Consider the following 18,655-nt stretch of genomic DNA (forward strand, 5'->3'; position numbering starts at 1 on the left):
GGACGGTGAGGGGCATAAAAGTTGTATACAGAATTTGGAAAAAAATTACGCTTCCTCGGAAATTTGCCAAAAACTATCCCATTCATTTCGAATGGGAAAAGTCCCATTCACTTCCAAAGGGATTTCCAATGGAATTTACATTGCATTGATGCCATTGACGGCCATGCATGTCGAATCTACTGATGCCAATGTATTTGGATTCAACTGACTATATAGATGTCGATGCCATTGACTGCCATGGACGTCCAAAATTTTTCCCATTCATTTTCAATGGGGAAAAAACAAAATTACCCCAAATCAACAGAAAATGACCAGATATCAATAGGACGTGTCCCCCAAACTTCCCCAATTCCATTGACGCTTATGAAGGGTGCCGCCATTGACTTACATGGACGTCCAAAATTTTTCCCATTCATTTTAAATGGGGAAAAAACTAAATTTCTCCAAATCAACAGAAAATGACCAGATATCAATAGGACGTATATCCCAAACGTCCCCAATTCCATTGACGCTTATGGGGGGTGCTGCCATTGACGTCCATGGACGTCCAAAATTTTACCCATTCATTTTCAATGGGAATTTTTTTTTTTCCCCCAAATCAACAGAAAATGACTAGATATCAATAGGACCTGTCCCCCAAATGTCCCCGATTGCATTGCTGCTTATGGAGGGTGATGCCATTGACGTCCAGGGACGTCCAAACTTCCCATTCATTTCCAATGGCATTTCTTCATGTTTGTTCATTCTTTTGATGCCAATGTACTTGGATTCCATTGACGGTTATGTAAGTTGATACCATTGACGTCCATGGAGTCCAAAATTTTTCCCATTCATTTTCAATGGGAAATTTTTTTTTTTCCCCCAAATCAACAGAAAATGACTAGATATCATTAGGACGTGTCCCCCAAATGTCCCCGATTGCATTGCTGCTTATGGAGGGTGATGCCATTGACGTCCACGGACGTCCAAACTTCCCATTAATTTCCAATGGCATTTCTTCATGTTTGTTCATTCTATTGATGCCAATGTACTTGGATTCCATTGACGCTTATGTAAGTTGATACCATTGACGTCCATGGACGTCCAAAATTTTTCCCATTCATTTTCAATGGGAAATTTTTTTTTTTCCCCAAATCAACAGAAAATGACTAGATATCATTAGGACGTGTCCCCCAAATGTCCCCGATTGCATTGCCGCTTATGGGGGGTGATGCCATTGACGTCCATGGACGTCCAAACTTCCCATTCATTTCCAAAGGCATTTCTTCATGTTTGTTCATTCTATTGATGCCAATGTACTTGGATTCCATTGACGCTTATGTAAGTTGATACCATTGACGTCCATGGACGTCCAAAATTTTTCCCATTCATTTTCAATGGGAAATTTTTTTTTTTCCCCAAATCAACAGAAAATGACTAGATATCATTAGGACGTGTCCCCCAAATGTCCCCGATTGCATTGCCGCTTATGGGGGGTGATGCCATTGACGTCCATGGACGTCCAAACTTCCCATTCATTTCCAAAGGCATTTCTTCATGTTTGTTCATTCTATTGATGCCAATGTACTTGGATTCCATTGACGCTTATGTAAGTTGATACCATTGACGTCCATGGACGTCCAAAATTTTTCCCATTCATTTTCAATGGGATTTTTTTTTTTTTTCCCAAATCAACAGAAAATGACTAGATATCATTAGGACGTGTCCCCCAAATGTCCCCGATTGCATTGCTGCTTATGGAGGGTGATGCCATTGACGTTCATGGACGTCCAAACTTCCCATTCATTTCCAATGGCATTTCTTCATGTTTGTTCATTTTATTGATGCCAATGGACTTGGATTCCATTGACGCTTATGTAAGTTGATACCATTGACGTCCATGGACGTCCAAAATTTTTCCCATTCATTTTCAATGGGAATTTTTTTTTTTTTTCCCAAATCAACAGAAAATGACTAGATATCAATAGGACGTGTCCCCCAAACTTCCCCGATTCCATTAACAATTATGGAGGGTGCTGCCATTGACGGACATGGACGTCCAATTCTCCCAATCTTTTCTAATGCCTTTAACTTTGTTTAGTGCCAATGACTGGCATTATGGTCCATTCTATTGATAGACCTGAGTGGGGCTAAGATTTGTATCTCCACAGAGGAAAGACCAAGGTGTGTAATTTCTCCCGAAATTGCAGTTTCTAGTTATTATTGTTTTTCTTCTTAAGTATTTAAAGCAGCAACTACTACTGTACATTTGTCACGTGAAGCTTGTGCTGTTTCTTTTCATTGATCGGTTGCCATTTTGTTGCAGCGCTAAAGCAAATCGAATTCAACACTCAAACCTCCACAAACACTACAAACTAGAACCCCAAACGTGAAAGTGTTTTACAATATATTGGCTTTTTGTGGAATACTGCTCATTTGAGGTATAGTGTCACTTTTTTTTTTTTTTTAGCTCGCTGTTTCAGCTCATTTGACACCAGAATGATTATGGCTAATTCTTTGACCTTTTATTGTCATCGTCACAGTGACGATTGCTAAGCTGAGAATAAAGTTGTAATATTACGAGAAAAGTAAAGTCATTTTACACTAAATAACCGTATCGTTACAAGTAATATAAGAACGCCATGTAAATTCGCTTGAATTAACGTCGTGTTTTACAAGAAAAGAAAAAATCTACTGCAATAGTCCCAATAGTAGGGAAAAGCCTGAGAAACTAACATCACTTTAGTAGGAAAAATATTGGGAAATTTAATAAAGTATATAACATTAGTCCTTATCTTAAAATAACCAATTACTTACACCTAAAACTGCTGAAAAGTTGCAAATTTACTACTATAGGTTTAATCGAAGAATAGTGTCATGACGTTAGCAGGGAAAAGTCCAAATATGAAAATAAACTTGTCGTTTTAAAAAATGCGTCTAATTATGAAACTGGGAAATAAAGTGAATGCGTTAGACAAAATGTAAATTACAAGAAACTTTTTTTTTTTTTTTAAAGAAACAATATCGCGTCGTATTCCAAGAAAGAGACGTAGATGTAGTACTGCTAGTAAAAGAAGTCAATGTTATAAAGGAAAAATGTATGTTTAACAAACAAAAAAATTGTCCGTCAAGTTTTAATGTTACAAGAAAATCCATGTGTAAATTTGAAATTTCACAAGAAAATAAAGGTATATTTAAAAAAAAAAAAATCCGTTATAAAACACTATTGCAAGAAAAAGTTTTAAATTTACTTAGTCGTAATTTATAAGAAAAGAATTGTCTTTAGAAGCTAGTAGACGCATTATTTTCGTCAAAAAAAAAAAAAAAAAATCTGGTCCTTCACATTTGTGTTATTAATTATTCTTGTGCCATTAAGAGTTGTTTTGTAATATTACAAATTTATTCCTATAAAATTGTGATTTCTTTGAAGAATTAAATCATTTCAGTGTATTCCTGGAACATTTTCAGTTCTTGTCATTTTACTAAACATTTATTGTTTAAAACCTTACAGCTATATCCCTGTTACACACTGAAATTGTATTTATTTTTCTCCTGAAGAATACAACTTTATTCTCTTAACCTTCCCAGTGCCATTGACGATGATCGACGTCCAATCATCCTTCTGCTGTGAATTGAATGAGTCACTAGTAGACGTCTAATCCATTTGAAGTGAAATGTTCATTCGCTGCCAGGCCTCGCACTTCAACTGGATCAGACGTCTGTCACTGTCAATAGCAGCGATGAGTTAAGATGATTAGCAGTTTTTTAAAGATTTCAATGTTTACATTTTTTGTTGTATGCATGTTAAGAATTGTTGATGTATATCCGGTGTTTTTTGCACACTACCACAGCATTGATAGGGTTCCTTTAACGGCACCGTACATAAATAAAATAAAACAATAAAAAAAAAAAACTGCCTGAATCCTTTGAAGAATACTCTGATACTGGAAAAAATTGTTGGCGTGAAACCTATGTATAAAAAAGTTTAAATCTGTTATAGTAGTAGTCCCCAATCTTTTTTTGCACCACGGATGGGTTTGATGTGAGCCTTTTTTCATGGACCGGCAATGTGTGGCAGAAAAATACAGTAAATATAAAATAACTTTAAGTGCAGGGAAAATGTAACTCACCAGATGCTGAATCCTTTTTTAATAAACAGCAGCCTCTCCTAAAATAAATAAAACAAAAGTATATACTTGGTCGCAAGCATAATAAGTTCTTCTCCAATGGTTGAAGGTTTCTTGGCTTTAGCATTACGCTTCGCCACGAGGTATGATGCTCTCAGTGCATTCGCTTTTGTTGATGTGATGGCCCTCACTAATTGTTTCTGTCCCTCATGCTCACGGGTTTTAAAAATTCCAAAGGCTTAGGGATATTTGTATTTTTTGCCAGTAGCAGCCACTGTGAGTAATGTAAAAAGACGGCAATGTAGTGGAGGTGGGGGAAACACCACTAATTTTACTACTGAAGTCCGCCCTGAGTCAGAGTTAGCATAACATTAAACTGTGTGTACTGCTAACCTGCAAAACTATCGCGTTCAGGCCAGCCTCCACAAGGGACAACGAAGTCGAGTTAGCCGTCCCTCATTTGGATCATTGTTTGCATTATGTGCATTACGGGAATGCTTCAGAGTACAAGTCCCTTTATTTACCCCCCCCCCCCCCCCCCCCCCCCCCCCCCCCAAAAAAAAAAACGGAGCTATCCAAGAATGTGTCCACTTCAGGGCAATGCTGACATGGACATGAAGTGACATGGGAAAAAAATCTGTGAAATGAAATCACACATCAGAACTCCATGACAGTATTTTAAAGAACTTATTTCCAAATTAGAGTGGAAAATAAGTATTTGGTCACCTACAAGCAAGCAAGATTTCTGGCTGTTAAAGAGATCTAACTTCTTATCACGAGGTCTAACAAGGCTCCACTCGTTACCTGTTTTAATGGTACCTCTTTTAATTCATTATCGTTATAAAAGACACCTGTCCACAACCTCAATCAGTCACACTCCAAACTCCACTATGGCCAAGACCAAAGAGCTGTTGAAGGACCCCAGAGACAAAATTGTAGACCTACACCAGGCTGGGAAGACTGAATCTGCAATAGGTAAAACGCTTGATGTAAAGAAATCAACGGTGGGAGCAATTATTAGAAAATAGAAGACATACAAGACCACTGATAATCTCCCTCGATCTGGGGCTCCATGCAAGATCTCACCCCGTGGCGTCAAAATGATAACAACAACGGTGAGCAAAAATCCCAGAACCACACGGGGGGACCTAGTGAATGACCTACAGAGAGCTGGGACCACAGTAACAAAGGCTACTATCAGTAACACAATGTTTCGCCAGGGACTCAAATCCTGTACTGCCAGACGTGTCCCCCTGCTGAAGCTAGTATACGTCCAGGCCCGTCTGCGGTTCACTAGAGAGCATTTGGATGATCAAGAAGAGGACTGGGAGAATGTGTTATGGTCAGATGAAACCAAAATCTAACGTTTTGGTAGAAACAGATTCTCGTGTTTGGAAGAGAAAGAATACTAAATTGCATCCGAAGAACACCATACCCACTGTGAAGCATGGGGGTGGAAACATCATGCTTTGGGGCTGTTTTTCTGCAAAGGGATCAGGACGACTGATCTGTGAAAAAGAAAGCATGAATGGGGCCATGTATCGAGAGATTTTGAGTGAAAATCTCCTTTCATCAGCAAGGGCATTGAAGATGAGACGTGGCTGGGTCTTTCAGCATGACATTGATCCCAAACACACAGCCAGGGCAACAAAGGAGTGGCTTCGTAAGAGGCATTTCAAGGTCCTGGAGTGGCCTAGCCAGTCTCCAGATCTCAACCCCATAAAAAAAATCTGTGGAGGGAGTTGAAAGTCCGTGTTGCCCAAAGACAGCCCCAAAACATCACTGCTCTAGAGGAGATCTGCATGGAAGAGTGGGCCAAGTTTTGCCTCCGTCATTGCCAACCAAGGGTACATAACAAAGTATTGAGACGAACTTTTCGTATTGACCAAATACTTCTTTTCCAGCATGATTTGCAAATAAATTCTTTAAAAATCAAACAATGTGATAATCTGTTTTTTTTTTTTTTCCCACATTCTGTCTCTCATGGTTGAGGCTTACCCATGTTTACAATTATAGGCCTCTGTGATATTTTCAAGTGGGAGAACTTGCATAATTAGTGGTTGAATATATACTTTTTTGCCCCACTGTATATCGGTTCTTGGATATCTCAGATATATCTTGGATATACCCCCCCCCCTTCTTTCCCCCCAAATCACTTTTATATTACAATACTGTACTTTAGTTCGAGTCAAGGGGTGCTCTAGTGTCGCCCAGATGTGGACCCCCATTCTTGGAAAGCTCTCCGTTTGCACTTTAAAATGTTTTTTTAGTAGTTTTGAAAACTAAGCTTTGATTCAAACATATGTTATCTCCTGAACCAATACACATGAAAGTTAGTATAAGTCAATACAGATTTAATTTGTATTAATCATTCAGCCTAGCAATTAATTAGGTTCATATTCATGAGAAATGTAGCCCTGACCCCCGTTCAATAATCTGTTTGGTTTTATTAATTTCTCGTCCCCAGCAAAAAGTGCACATGCAGGTTATTTGTTATATCGTCCCTACCAATGTTGAGACCAAACCTACGCCCTTGCCTTTTCCCCATAAAAAGCTGTCTGAAGACGTCTGTTTTTCTGTCATTTTGGTAGCTTGTGGGCCTATTATTTCCGGGAACAAATTTGATGCGCCAACGTCATTATTGAGTACAAGCGCACATAGATATACAATGGGGAGAACAAGTATTTGATACACAGTCAATGGGAAAACCCATTGGCAGTGTATCAAATACTTGTTCTCCCCACTGTAAATAGATGCTAGTTCCAATTGATGTCTACGAGTACATCCTATCCAGTTTTATTTTTGTATCAATTCACTAATCCGAGCAAAACAACTGGAAGCCCCCTGTCCGCCATTGCTGAGGTGTACCGCCCGCAGCACACAGTCAGCAGCTAACATTACTGTTTACATTGACTAACTCTGGGCATTTAAAACCCCCAGTAATGGCGGAGAACACTAGAGAGAGCATGATGTGTACATATGATGCCCACTACACATTTCTGGCTGCCCCCTCATACAAGCCTGCCTACAACCGGCCTTGCTCATCAGCCTAATTCTATTTTTGGTTTTGAATATCTGTTAACAAAAAACGAGAAATTTAGTAACGGAAAAAGAGCCTTAATCCGTTTTTTCAATATGAGTTTTTTTTTTTTTTTTTTGAACAGAAGTGGGAAAACAAATACGACTAGTGTTTTCGATTACTTTTGATGCTTTGCTTATATGAAGGATGCATTACATCAATGGCAGTTCTATGATTTTTCTGAAACAGGCCAAGATGGGGCCACATGATGTTTACCCTCAGGGGCCAAGTGTGGCTGCCACCTTTGTTCAGCATTTGTTTTGGTCAACAAGGCTATACGGCAAATTATTCTACATTAGGGGGTAAAAACATCTTTCTTGACACTTTCAAGCAAAGATGAACCAGTAAAGTTTGTAATAATTCATATTTAATCATACTGTGTGCAAGTTAGGACAGTACATGGAAGAATCATTTTTATCACTTTTTTAAAAGGCAAGGCAAGGCAAGGCAAGGCAAGGCAAATTTATTTATATAGCACAATTCAACACATGGCAATTCAAAGTGCTTTACATCACATGAAGATCATAAAAATCACATTAAATCAATAGAACATAAAAACAAGGACAATCGAAACAGGAAATAAAATTATACATAAAAATTATATTTAATCACGAATAGAATAAAAAAATATGAAAAATAAAAATAAAGAATACTAATACTACTACTAATAATTGAAATTAGCAATGGAGATAATGCACAAGAGGAATAGAAAGCAAATAGCTTGAAATATTTAGACAGTTATGGATATGCTGTGCTAAAGAAAAGTGTTTTTAGCCCTGATTTAAAGGAGCTAACAGTTTGAGCATACTTCAGACCTTCAGGTAACTTGTTCCAGAGATGAGGAGCATACCCAGATTTTCCATCAAAATCATCGGTATGGTTGGTCAAGTTGAAACAACGTTGTTCTGTGGTTGGGTTAACATTGTTTTATAGTTGATGAACTAATGTTGACAAATATTGGATTTATGATTGACCGGGAAATATGATTAAAAAGTCATTGAATTATGGATGAGCGGGCATTTTGGTCGAAAACATAACATTGATTCAGCGTTGTTCCAATATTATTAATAATCGAAATGACGTTTAGGTTTTGTAAGGATTTCAATGTTGAAACAACATTAATTGAGGGTGCAAAAGTGACGTTGATTCAACAATATAAGATCGACAGCAGAATGTTGATCCAACATCTTTTCAACGGCGGTGTGCTATCTGGGTAATAACTAAATGCTGCCTCACCCTGCTTAGTTCTTGTTCTTGGAACATACAGGAGACCGGTTCCATACGAACTTAGGGGTCTAGGTGTTTTATAGGAATCTAACAAATTAAGCATGTATTTTGGTCCAAGGCAGGGGTTGGCAAACTATTCCACAAAGGGCCGCAGTGGGTGCTGGTTTTGGTTGCAACCCATTAAGAGGACACCTTTTCACCAATCTGCTGTTTTACAAGTGCAATCAGTCAATTGCAGTCAGGTGCTTCGCATTTCTACTGAAACCGCATTGGTTAAACTATCTGTGCTGGGTCAGTTGGAACAAAGACCAGGACCCACTGCGGCCCTCGAGGACCGGTTTGCCCACCTCTGGTCCAAGGCCATTAAGTATTTTGTAGACGAGCAGTAGTATTTTATAGTCTATTCCTTCACTCACTGGACGCCAGTGTAACGATTTCAACACCGGTGTAATGTGGTCCAGTTTCCTTGTATTTGTAAGGACTGGCAGTAGTATTCTGTACTAGCTGCGGCTTCCTGACTGATTTTTATCAAGACCTGTAATTATACCGTTGCTATAGTCCAATCTACTGAAAATGAATGCATGCACAAGTTTTTCCATGTCAACGATATAAAAATTCACAATGCAATTTGTGTCACGATTCTTGACCCGTGTTTCGATACACAAAAGGATTTTTTTTGAATGTGAAAAATATTTTACTTAAATTACATTAATACTAACATTTAATGGAACAAGTCACCTGATAGTTTAACAACAAGTATATGTGAAATAAATATGTTACAATTCTGTAACCACCCCTCCCCCAAAATATTAAGAATAATAATGTTTTGGGGAGCCGGGGGTGGGTTATAACAAGAAATATGTTAAATTGCTGCCATCTTGTGACAATCTTAAGCCACTGCATCCATTAATGATTCAACATCCAACTACTTGTTTTCTATAATGTCTAATGCAGGGGTGGCCATCACATCGATCCCGATCGACCAGTCGATTGCAACGCTAGTGTGGGTAGATTGCGGCAAATAGATAAATGAATTTAAAAAAAAAAACAAAAAAAACACATTGTTGATTATGTTGTGTGAGCAATATAACCTCATATGTTGGTCAACATAATTAACATAATTATGTTAATTAACATAAAAGGACACCTGAGATGACTTGAAATGGCCAACTCTGTCGCTCCACACCCCCACCCCTTTTTTGTGTGCAATCACGAGAGCCACTTGTTGGATTTCATCCTGAACAACGTGGATGCGGCGTCTGCTAGTTCTGAGCATGCTGCAAAACAAAATGGCTGACGTGAACATTTTTAAACACCCCCCCCCCCCCTTTTTTTTTTTTTTTTTTTTTTTTTTTTGTAACACAGGCTCCCCAAAGCAGCATTCAAGTAAGGTACCTTCGCTTCTCTTGCTGTGCATACTCATATCCAGCAGATGGCGCTGCAGCATAAAATGACTGCAGCAGAATTACTCCCGCATCATCTGTTGCAAAGACTGACTTGATTATTTCGAAGGTTTGTGTCCAACATTCAGAGAGTGGAAGCACGTTTGTAGAGCGCTCATCTCCTTTTTCTTTACTGCTTCCAATAAAAGCGCCGCCATGGAGCAGACCCGCCCTTCCTGCCAAATCATCCAATTGTGAGACAAATGAGTTCTCTGTGAATTTAGTCCTCAATGTTGAAACATGCTAATTAAATTGAAATGTCAGTGTGGCTTGTCAAAGGGTTTGCTGCACAAAAAATTCATGGAGGTCTTCTCTGCTTTTGGGCCACGCTACGTCATGACCTGATCAGTTGTTGACTCTCATCCAGGGAAGTGCCTGCTGGAGATTTGTGCGTTTTCCCTCATTGAAAGTTCTTAACCCCAGTTACCCCACCATCCTCATGACTTCAACCCAAGATTCTTCCAGTCATGCGAGCACCTTTGTCAATCCCAGTAAAGTCATACCCAGGGCCGGCCCAGCCTATACGCAGACTATGCAGCTGCTTAGGGCCCCTGACCACTAGGGGGTCCCTAATCTGGCGATTGTTTAATTTATATTCTATTTTGTTTACTACAGTTTGCTTTATTTGACTTTTGTGAGTTTTGACACTTGATTACAAGCTTAAAAAAAATAATAGTTCTTCCTTAACTTCTTTCCTCTTTTAGAAAAAGGTTTGGCGCTATCTACTGTAAGTACTGACAATCATTTGGGGTGAGAAGTTTGAAGTATGCAGTGCAACAAAATCTGATTAATATACAAAATATGGACGTATGAGTTGGATTGCATGTATGGGTTTCACAGTACACTGACGAAATGGTGGGCCAAAAATATGGGCACCTTTGCATTATTTTGCTTTGGGCCCCCAAATGGCCTGGGCCGGCCCTGGTCGTACCTCTTCTTCCCCAGTGGAGTTTCATCTCAGGTGAAAAACCTTTTGCTTCTCAACATGAACGTTTAACTCATATTTTTTGGTCTTCAGTTCTCCACACTCTCCTCCAACTAACCAACAGCCCACAAGTTGTCCATAAAATAAAAGTTGACCAACAAAAACAATCTCAACAGAATAGTTGAGATTGTTGTAAGCATGGTCCAATTTGATTGGTGGGAAAGGGAGAAGTGGGTGGAGTGATGGGTGACGTCATGCAAATGAATAAGCATGCTGAATGCTGATAGGTTCTCAATGAATGGGTGGAGCATTACAAAATGTTGGATTTGTGGGCGTGGCCGGGACTTTGAGCTCAAATAGTTTTTGAGAACAAAACGGGTGCGGCTGCCATTGATTGGCTGATGTGTTAGAGTAGGTGTGGTTATGAAAAGGTATTTGAATCTCCACTGCGATTGATCCTCGCTGAGGTGGGCGGAGCCAGAGCAGGCTCAAGCAACAATTATGAACATAACTCTAAGGCGATTGGATGGCAAAGTTGTGACCGGCTTAGTTCTTGGGCAGATTTTGGGCTCTCCGTGGCCAGTTTTTCTTACTGTTCTGAGGGCTGTGCTTGTCATCCATCTGATGCCCATAAAGACAAAATTTGAACAATAAAACTTTTAATTTAACTTTTAATTTTAAAGTTAGTGAGGGTGCATTTGGCGAAAAAAGACAATGACTCCAATTCAAGTTGAACAATGTATTGTACAAAATAATATGTTTTTTTGACAATTTGACAGCAGATGACAAGCTGTACGTGTCCACAGCAGCAATGGACGTTAAGGTCGATTTCAGGAGGTCTGTGAGACGTCACATACCAAGCGAGGGTGTGCGCTTGCCCATAAGCAGCCGGCAGGCAGGTGAGCGCTGGCCAATCACACTGCTCCGACCCTACGTCTGGGGGTCGTGTGCTCGTCCAAAACTAAAAAACCTCCAACTCTGTCATGAAGAAAATAAGATCAATCAGTGATGTTGAGAAAAAAAAAGAAATATATATATATTATACTGTATATATATACACGGTGGGGCAAATAAGTATTTAGTCAACCACTAATTGTGCAAGTTCTTCCACTTGAAAAGATTAGAGAGGCCTGTAATTGTCAATATGGGTTAACCTCAACCATGAGAGACAGAATGTGGAACCCCCCCCCCCCCCCCAGAAAATCACATTGTTTGATTTTTAAAGAATTTATTTGCAAATCATGGTGGAAAATAAGTATTTGGTCAATACCAAAAGTTAATCTCAATACTTTGTTATGTACCCTTTGTTGGCAATAATGGAGGCCAAACATTTTCTGTAACTCTTCACAAGCTTTTCACACACTGTTGCTGGTATTTTGGCCCATTCTTCCATGCAGATCTCCTCTAGAGCAGTGATGTTTTGGGGCTGTTGTTGGGCAACACGGACTTTCAACTCCCTCCACAGATTTTCTATGGGGTTGAGATCTGGAGACTGGCTGGCCACTCCAGGACCTTGAAATGCTTCTTACGAAGCCACTCCTTTGTTGCCCTCGCTGTGTGTTTGGGATCATTGTCATGCTGAAAGACCCAGCCACGTCTCATCTTCAATGCCCAAGCTGATGGAAGGAGATTTTCACTCAAAATCTCTCGATACATGGCCCCATTCGTTCTTTCCTTTACACAGATCAGTCGTCCTGGTCCCTTTGCAGAAAAACAGCCCCAAAGCATGATGCCCCCCATGCTTCACAGTGGGTATGGTGTTCTTCGGATGCAATTCAGTATTCTTTCTCCTCCAAACAAAAAAGTTCTATTTTGGTTTCATCTGACCATAACGCATTCTCCCAGTCCTCTTCTGGATCATCCAAATGCTCTCTAGCGAACCACAGACGGGCCTGGACGTGTACTGCCTTCAGCAGGGGGACACGCCTGGCAGTGCAGGATTTGAGTCCCTGGCGAAATATTGTGTTACTGATAGTAGCCTTTGTTACTGTGGTCCCAGCTCTCTGTAGGTCATTCACTCGGTCCCCCCGTGTGGTTCTGGGATTTTTGCTCACCGTTCTTGTTATCATTTTGACGCCACGGGGTGATATCTTGCATGGAGCCCCAGATCGAAGGAGATTATCAGTGATCTATCAGTGTACTGTATGTCTTCCATTTTCTAATAATTGCTCCCACAGTTTATTTCTTTAGAACAAGCGTTTTACCCATTGCAGATTCAGTCTTCCCAGCCTGGTGCAGGTCTACAGTTTTGTCTCTGGTGTCCTTCGACACCTCTTTGGTCTTGGCCATAGTGGAGTTTGGAGTGTGACTGACTCAGAGGTTGTGGACAGGTGTCTTTTATACCGATAATGAGTTAAAACAGGTGCCATTAATACAGGTAATGAGTGGAGCCTCGTTAGACCTAATTAGAAAAGTTAGACCTCTTTAACAGCCAGAATTCTTGCTTGTTTGTAGGTGACCAAATACTTATTTTCCACTCTAATTTGGAAATAAATTCTTTAAAAATCAAACAATGTGATTTTCTGTTTTTTTCTCTCCACATTCTGTCTCTCATGGTTGAGGTTTACCCATGTTGACAATTACAGACCTCTCTAATCTTTTCAAGTATGAGAACTTGCACAATTGGTGGTTGACTAAATACTTATTTGCCCCACTGTATTGGCCTTTTGCACACCTCAACGACTGACAACTCATACCATATATCTACTATAGATTACAGTATTTCTGTTATGTAATTCCTTAATCTAAGTACACGCAAGGCCGAGACTTGAATGGAACAACACTTCTTTATATTCAGCGTGCATCTCAGCATATGTGTCACCGACACATCACAGAGATTCCTTTTATTCTGTAATACCACACCCACAGGAAGTGCACACTATGACAACAGCATTGTGACATAAATATGTCACAATTTCCACATTGTTGGCGGCAAGTTGTACGTAATATTTTGACCATTTTAAACATGTCATTAGATTCCCTTAAGGGGAAAAGTTAAAACAGATTGATATGGGGGGTGTCACTTCACTATGGAGTCTGACTACGTCTACATAGTAAACATATAAGACTGCGGATGTACCCAATATTTTGACCACTGTGGAATTTTCACTTGGTACACTTGAGAGTTTGGAAGGGTTCTACCTACGTTTCCATCTTCTACAATACAATAAACTGTACAGAAGGCACAACAAGAACAGGATGCACCTAATATTTTGCCCATTGAGAAATTTTAATTTGGTAAACTTTGGGGCGATGACCTGTGTCTCTCTGCTATGATAGTGTAAGCCCAGTCGAGAGCGTACCTAAAATTTTGACCATTTGGGAGACTACATTAGGTAAACCGGTTGGGGGTGGTAGTCACATTCAGGTAACTTGGGGGCTCTACTGGCCACGCATGACAATTGTCTAGTGACTACAATAGGCAATGATAAAACAAGTAGGATGCCCTTAACATTTTGGACACCTTATTACGTACACTTGTTGTTATGTACTTCCCTGATCTAAGTACATGTAAGGCCGAGACTTCAATGGAACAACACTTCTTTATTCAGTGTGCTTCTCATCATACAGAGACATAACAGACATTCCTTTTTATACTGTAATACCACACCCACAGGAAGTGCACACTATGGCAACAGCAGTGTGACATAAATATGTCACATCTCCTCCCACCTTACATAACATGTCCCAGAAATAAACACAAAAATACCTCCTGTTTTCCCCTCATTACTTATTACTTATAAATCCAATCTATCAGGCGGTCGCCTGTCGCGTGCAGGATAACGACGTTCAACAGTCACTTCCTATTTTCCACTTGTGGAAACAGGTTCCGATACCGTTTCAGGTTCTGTTTGTGCATTGGTTGAATTAGACACAATTACAGCAGGATTGTTTTGGTTTGACACATCCGTTAAGCTAGACATTCCTGGTATTTTTGGCACATCCGGTAAGCTAGACATTTCTGGTATAATTACAATGCTAGCATCATCACAATCAATAGACAGTTCTGGAGTCTGGTTTGGTTTGGACGCCAAACCCCATCAGCTGTCTGAACGGTGTAGGAAACAGGCCCGGTTTGAGCAATGATGGTGGCAGGGGCCCACTTTTCTTTACTCTGGTAACTCCGGGCCATAACAGAGTCACCAGGTGCAAAAACTAGGTTCTTGGAATGCAGGTCTCTGTACTTGACTTGCTTCTGTTGATCCATTTGAACAATCTCACTCAGGGTTGGTGGTTTCAGAAGATCCATGCCAGTTCGTATCTCTCGAGAAAACATGAGGCTCGCTGGCGATACTTTGGTAGTTGCATGCACAGATGTTCGGTATTTGAGGAGAAATTCGTGTAGTCTCTGATGGAGTGTACTTTGCCCTTGTGATGCTTTGAGAGCATGTTTGAGGGTCTGCACAAACCTCTCTGCCAGGCTGTTGGTTGCTGGGTGATAGGGAGCCGACTTAATGTGTTGAACCCCATTGGCTTGCAGGAATTCAACCATTTCTTTTGGGGCTGCAGGTGGATTGTTGCGAATCTTCTGGCAAGATGAACAACTTTTTACCGTCTCTTCGATCTGTTTATCTAATCCTGGCCACCAAAAATAACTTCTCGCCATTTCTTTCATTTTAACAATACCACTGTGACCTGCATGCAGTTGCGCAAGCATTTTAGCACGCAATGACTGTGGCACAATCACTCTGTTCTGAGTTGCACGTTTTACTTGCGACGCTGAAATTGGTGCATGTTCAACATTTCGGAAATAGAATATGTCCACTGAGGTAGGTTCACGTTTTGTAACAGGAAGCGGCAACCTCGAAAGTCCATCAGCATTGCAATGCAAATCAGATTTACGATACTTGATGTCGTATGAGTGAGCTGATAACAACAAGGCCCACCTCTGAAGACGTGCAGCAGCCAGTGAAGGGATTCCTGCATTAAGTCCCAAAATCATTGTCAGTGGTCTGTGATCCGTTAACAGAGTAAACCTCCTTCCATACAAACATTGGTGGAACTTCCTCACACCAAAAATAATGCTCAATGCTTCTCGTTCCAATTGAGCATAGTTTGATTCCGCTTTGTTAAGTGTTCTCGATGCGAAAGCAATTGGTCTTTCATTTCCGTTCGGGAACACATGGGAGATGACAGCACCCACCCCATAGGGTGAAGCATCACATGCCAGCTGTATTGGATATGAAGGGTTGAAATGAGTGAGAACATCTGATGAAATCAGGGCGTTTTTCGCATTTCGAAAAGCTTTGTTACACTCATTCGTCCATTTCCATTTTACATCTTTGCACAACAGCTCATGCAATGGTTTAAGAAGTGATGCCAAATTGGGAATAAACCGTCCATAATAGTTCAATAGACCTAAAAAAGATCTAAGCTGACTCACATTTTCTGGGGCGGGTGCATCCACAATTGCCTTTGTCTTTGATGGAGCCTTGTGTAGTCCTTTGTGGTCTATCACATGCCCGAGATACTCCACCGATGGTCTCAAAAATTCACATTTTTCCTTGCGCACTCGAAGACCATACTGCCTTAGCCTTTTTAAGACAGCATCCAGGTTGCGAAGATGCTCCTCGTCGTTGGCACCGGTGCAGAGAATGTCATCCAAGTAACATTGTACTCCTGGCAATCCACTCAAAATTTGATCCATAGCCCGTTGAAACAGAGCAGGAGCAGATGTGATGCCAAAAGGTAATCTGCAATATCTGAAAAGTCCCTTGTGCGTGTTAATTGTCAGCCACTCCCGTGATTCTTCATCCACATGCATCTGCAGATAAGCTTGGTTGAGGTCAATTTTGCTGAATTTTTGACCACCGCTCAGACCTGCAAACAAATCATCGATCAATGGAAGTGGTTACTGCTCCACACAAAGCACCGGATTCAAAGTCACTTTAAAATCGCCACATGTGCGAATTCCGCCATTCTTTTTCGGAACCGGCACAATTGGTGTCGCCCATTCGCTGGTGGTGACTGGTTCCAAAACACCACTTTTGACCAACGCATCCAGGTCAGCCTCGACTTTGTCACGAATAGCATACGGCACTGTCCTAGCCTTCATAAACACAGGTTTGCTTCCTGGTTTAATGTGCAATTTCACTGTAATGTCCTTCATGCTGCCCAATTCCTCACGGAAAACCTCTTCATTCTTGCCCAGGATGACTTGTAGTTGTGAAGAACCGTCTGACAGCTGTCTAACTTCTAGCCAATTTACACGAAGTGCATTAATCCACAGTCGTCCCATGATGGAAGCAAAATTCCCTTTTGTGACATACACTGGAAGTTTAGCAGTTTGATCCTTGCATTGCACAGTAATGTCAGTCATTCCTTTCATGTGCACTTTGTGTCCAGTGTACGCTTTGAACACAGTGTCTGACGGTCTTAATGGAAGGTGTCTCAAACACTGTTTATAGACTTGGTAAGACACAAGCGATGCCTGTGATCCAGTATCTATTTGCATTTTGACTGGGTGACCCTCTAACTTTGGTGTGACCCAGTAACACCCTGACTTCCCGTCCACGCTCATTACATGCACGGTGTGCACGTCACTTTCACCTTCGGAAGTAGAGGCACTCTCTACCGCTTTGACATATTTCTTTGTTTTCTTCTTGTCATTCATTTCCTAATCTTTGTCTGTGCTTGTTTTTTTCCGACAGGCACGCTCAACATGACCCTTCTTCCCACAATGATGACAGTTCATTTCTTTGCACCAGCAGGTGGAGGAAAGGTGCCCTGTTTTACCGCACCTAAAACAGGGACCAGCAACATTGCTCTGGGTACTTGCCACTTGGTGTATTCTGCTCGTAATGTTCAGTTGTTGAGCCTCCTTTGAAGCCATTTCCATAGCCACACTTACATCAAAGGCTGTCTTTAATGTCAGTCCACTTTCTGAAAGTAACTTATTTTGTGTTGCTTCATTTCTCAGTCCACATACCAATCGGTCTCTTAATGTGTCTTCTAAAACATCACCAAACTCACAATGTTCAGCCAGCTTCCGCAGCGCCGCTACGAACATAGTGACAGATTCCCCCTCTTCCTGATTTCTCCTGTGAAATCGGAATCTCTCTGCTATCACAAGGGGCTTGGGTGAAAAATGTCCATTAAGAGTTTCCACGATTTCCCTGTACGTTTTACTACCAGGTTTATCGGGTTGAAGCAAGTTTCTCAATAAATTGAAAGTCTTTGGCCCAATAACGCTCAAAAACGTGGGCACCACTTTCTCTTCCGCTATTTCGTTAGCTTCCACGAAATAGCCGAACCGCTCTGTGTACGAGCTCCACTATTCCACAAGCTCATCAAAAAGACCAACAGAGCCGATAACTCCCGCCATAGTGCCTGGTTACACAGCACCTTCAAGCTCCTTTTGAAAACTCCGCTTGTCCTCCCCACGAAGTCACGACGTGGAAGCTGAGGTCGGCGTCGTCTGTCCCCAGGAGCACCGCGACCCGCAGTAAACTCCAAAACCAGCACGTCCAAGCTGACGCAGGTCCAGACGTCCTCGTTGCCACTTTTGTTATGTACTTCCCTGATCTAAGTACATGTAAGGCCGAGACTTCAATGGAACAACACTTCTTATATATGTCACAGAGACATAACAGAGATTCCTTTTTATACTGTAATACCACACCCACAGGAAGTGCACACTATGGCAACAGCAGTGTGACATAAATATGTCACACTTGTGACCCCAGCTCGGTAGGTATTGAGGGACCACCTATGACACCTATCTGGCTACTGAAGCTGACCGACTGTACACACGGCTAAGAAAGTGAACGCATCATATATTTTGAACAGTTCAAGAAGTACAGACGGGGGTCAAAGTGTGCAATATGAACACAAATCTATCAACTAGGGTTGTTCCGATCATGTTTTTTTGCTCCCG

At 40.9% G+C, this 18,655-nt stretch overlaps 2 protein-coding genes across 2 annotated transcripts; both read right to left on the bottom strand.

The window, feature by feature from the left end:
- Positions 1-14,749: 14,749 nt before the first annotated feature.
- Positions 14,750-16,543, bottom strand: LOC130906664 (uncharacterized protein K02A2.6-like). Its single transcript, XM_057821198.1, has one exon. It carries the CDS (start codon positions 16,541-16,543, stop codon positions 14,750-14,752), a length of 1,794 nt encoding a protein of 597 aa, XP_057677181.1.
- An 87-nt stretch (positions 16,544-16,630) lies between these two features.
- LOC130906665 (uncharacterized protein K02A2.6-like) lies at positions 16,631-17,392 on the bottom strand. The gene has a single exon (XM_057821199.1). It carries the CDS (start codon positions 17,390-17,392, stop codon positions 16,631-16,633), a length of 762 nt encoding a protein of 253 aa, XP_057677182.1.
- Positions 17,393-18,655: the final 1,263 nt, after the last annotated feature.

This window comes from Corythoichthys intestinalis, chromosome 18 (assembly GCF_030265065.1).
Source record: "Corythoichthys intestinalis isolate RoL2023-P3 chromosome 18, ASM3026506v1, whole genome shotgun sequence".
Classification (NCBI taxonomy): Eukaryota; Metazoa; Chordata; class Actinopteri; order Syngnathiformes; family Syngnathidae; genus Corythoichthys; species Corythoichthys intestinalis.

Excerpts from the sequence above, each read along its gene's own strand:
- LOC130906664 (XM_057821198.1), bottom strand. The coding sequence starts at position 16,543 with ATGCATGTGGATGAAGAATCACGGGAGTGGCTGACAATTAACACGCAC.
- LOC130906665 (XM_057821199.1), bottom strand. The coding sequence starts at position 17,392 with ATGAATGACAAGAAGAAAACAAAGAAATATGTCAAAGCGGTAGAGAGT.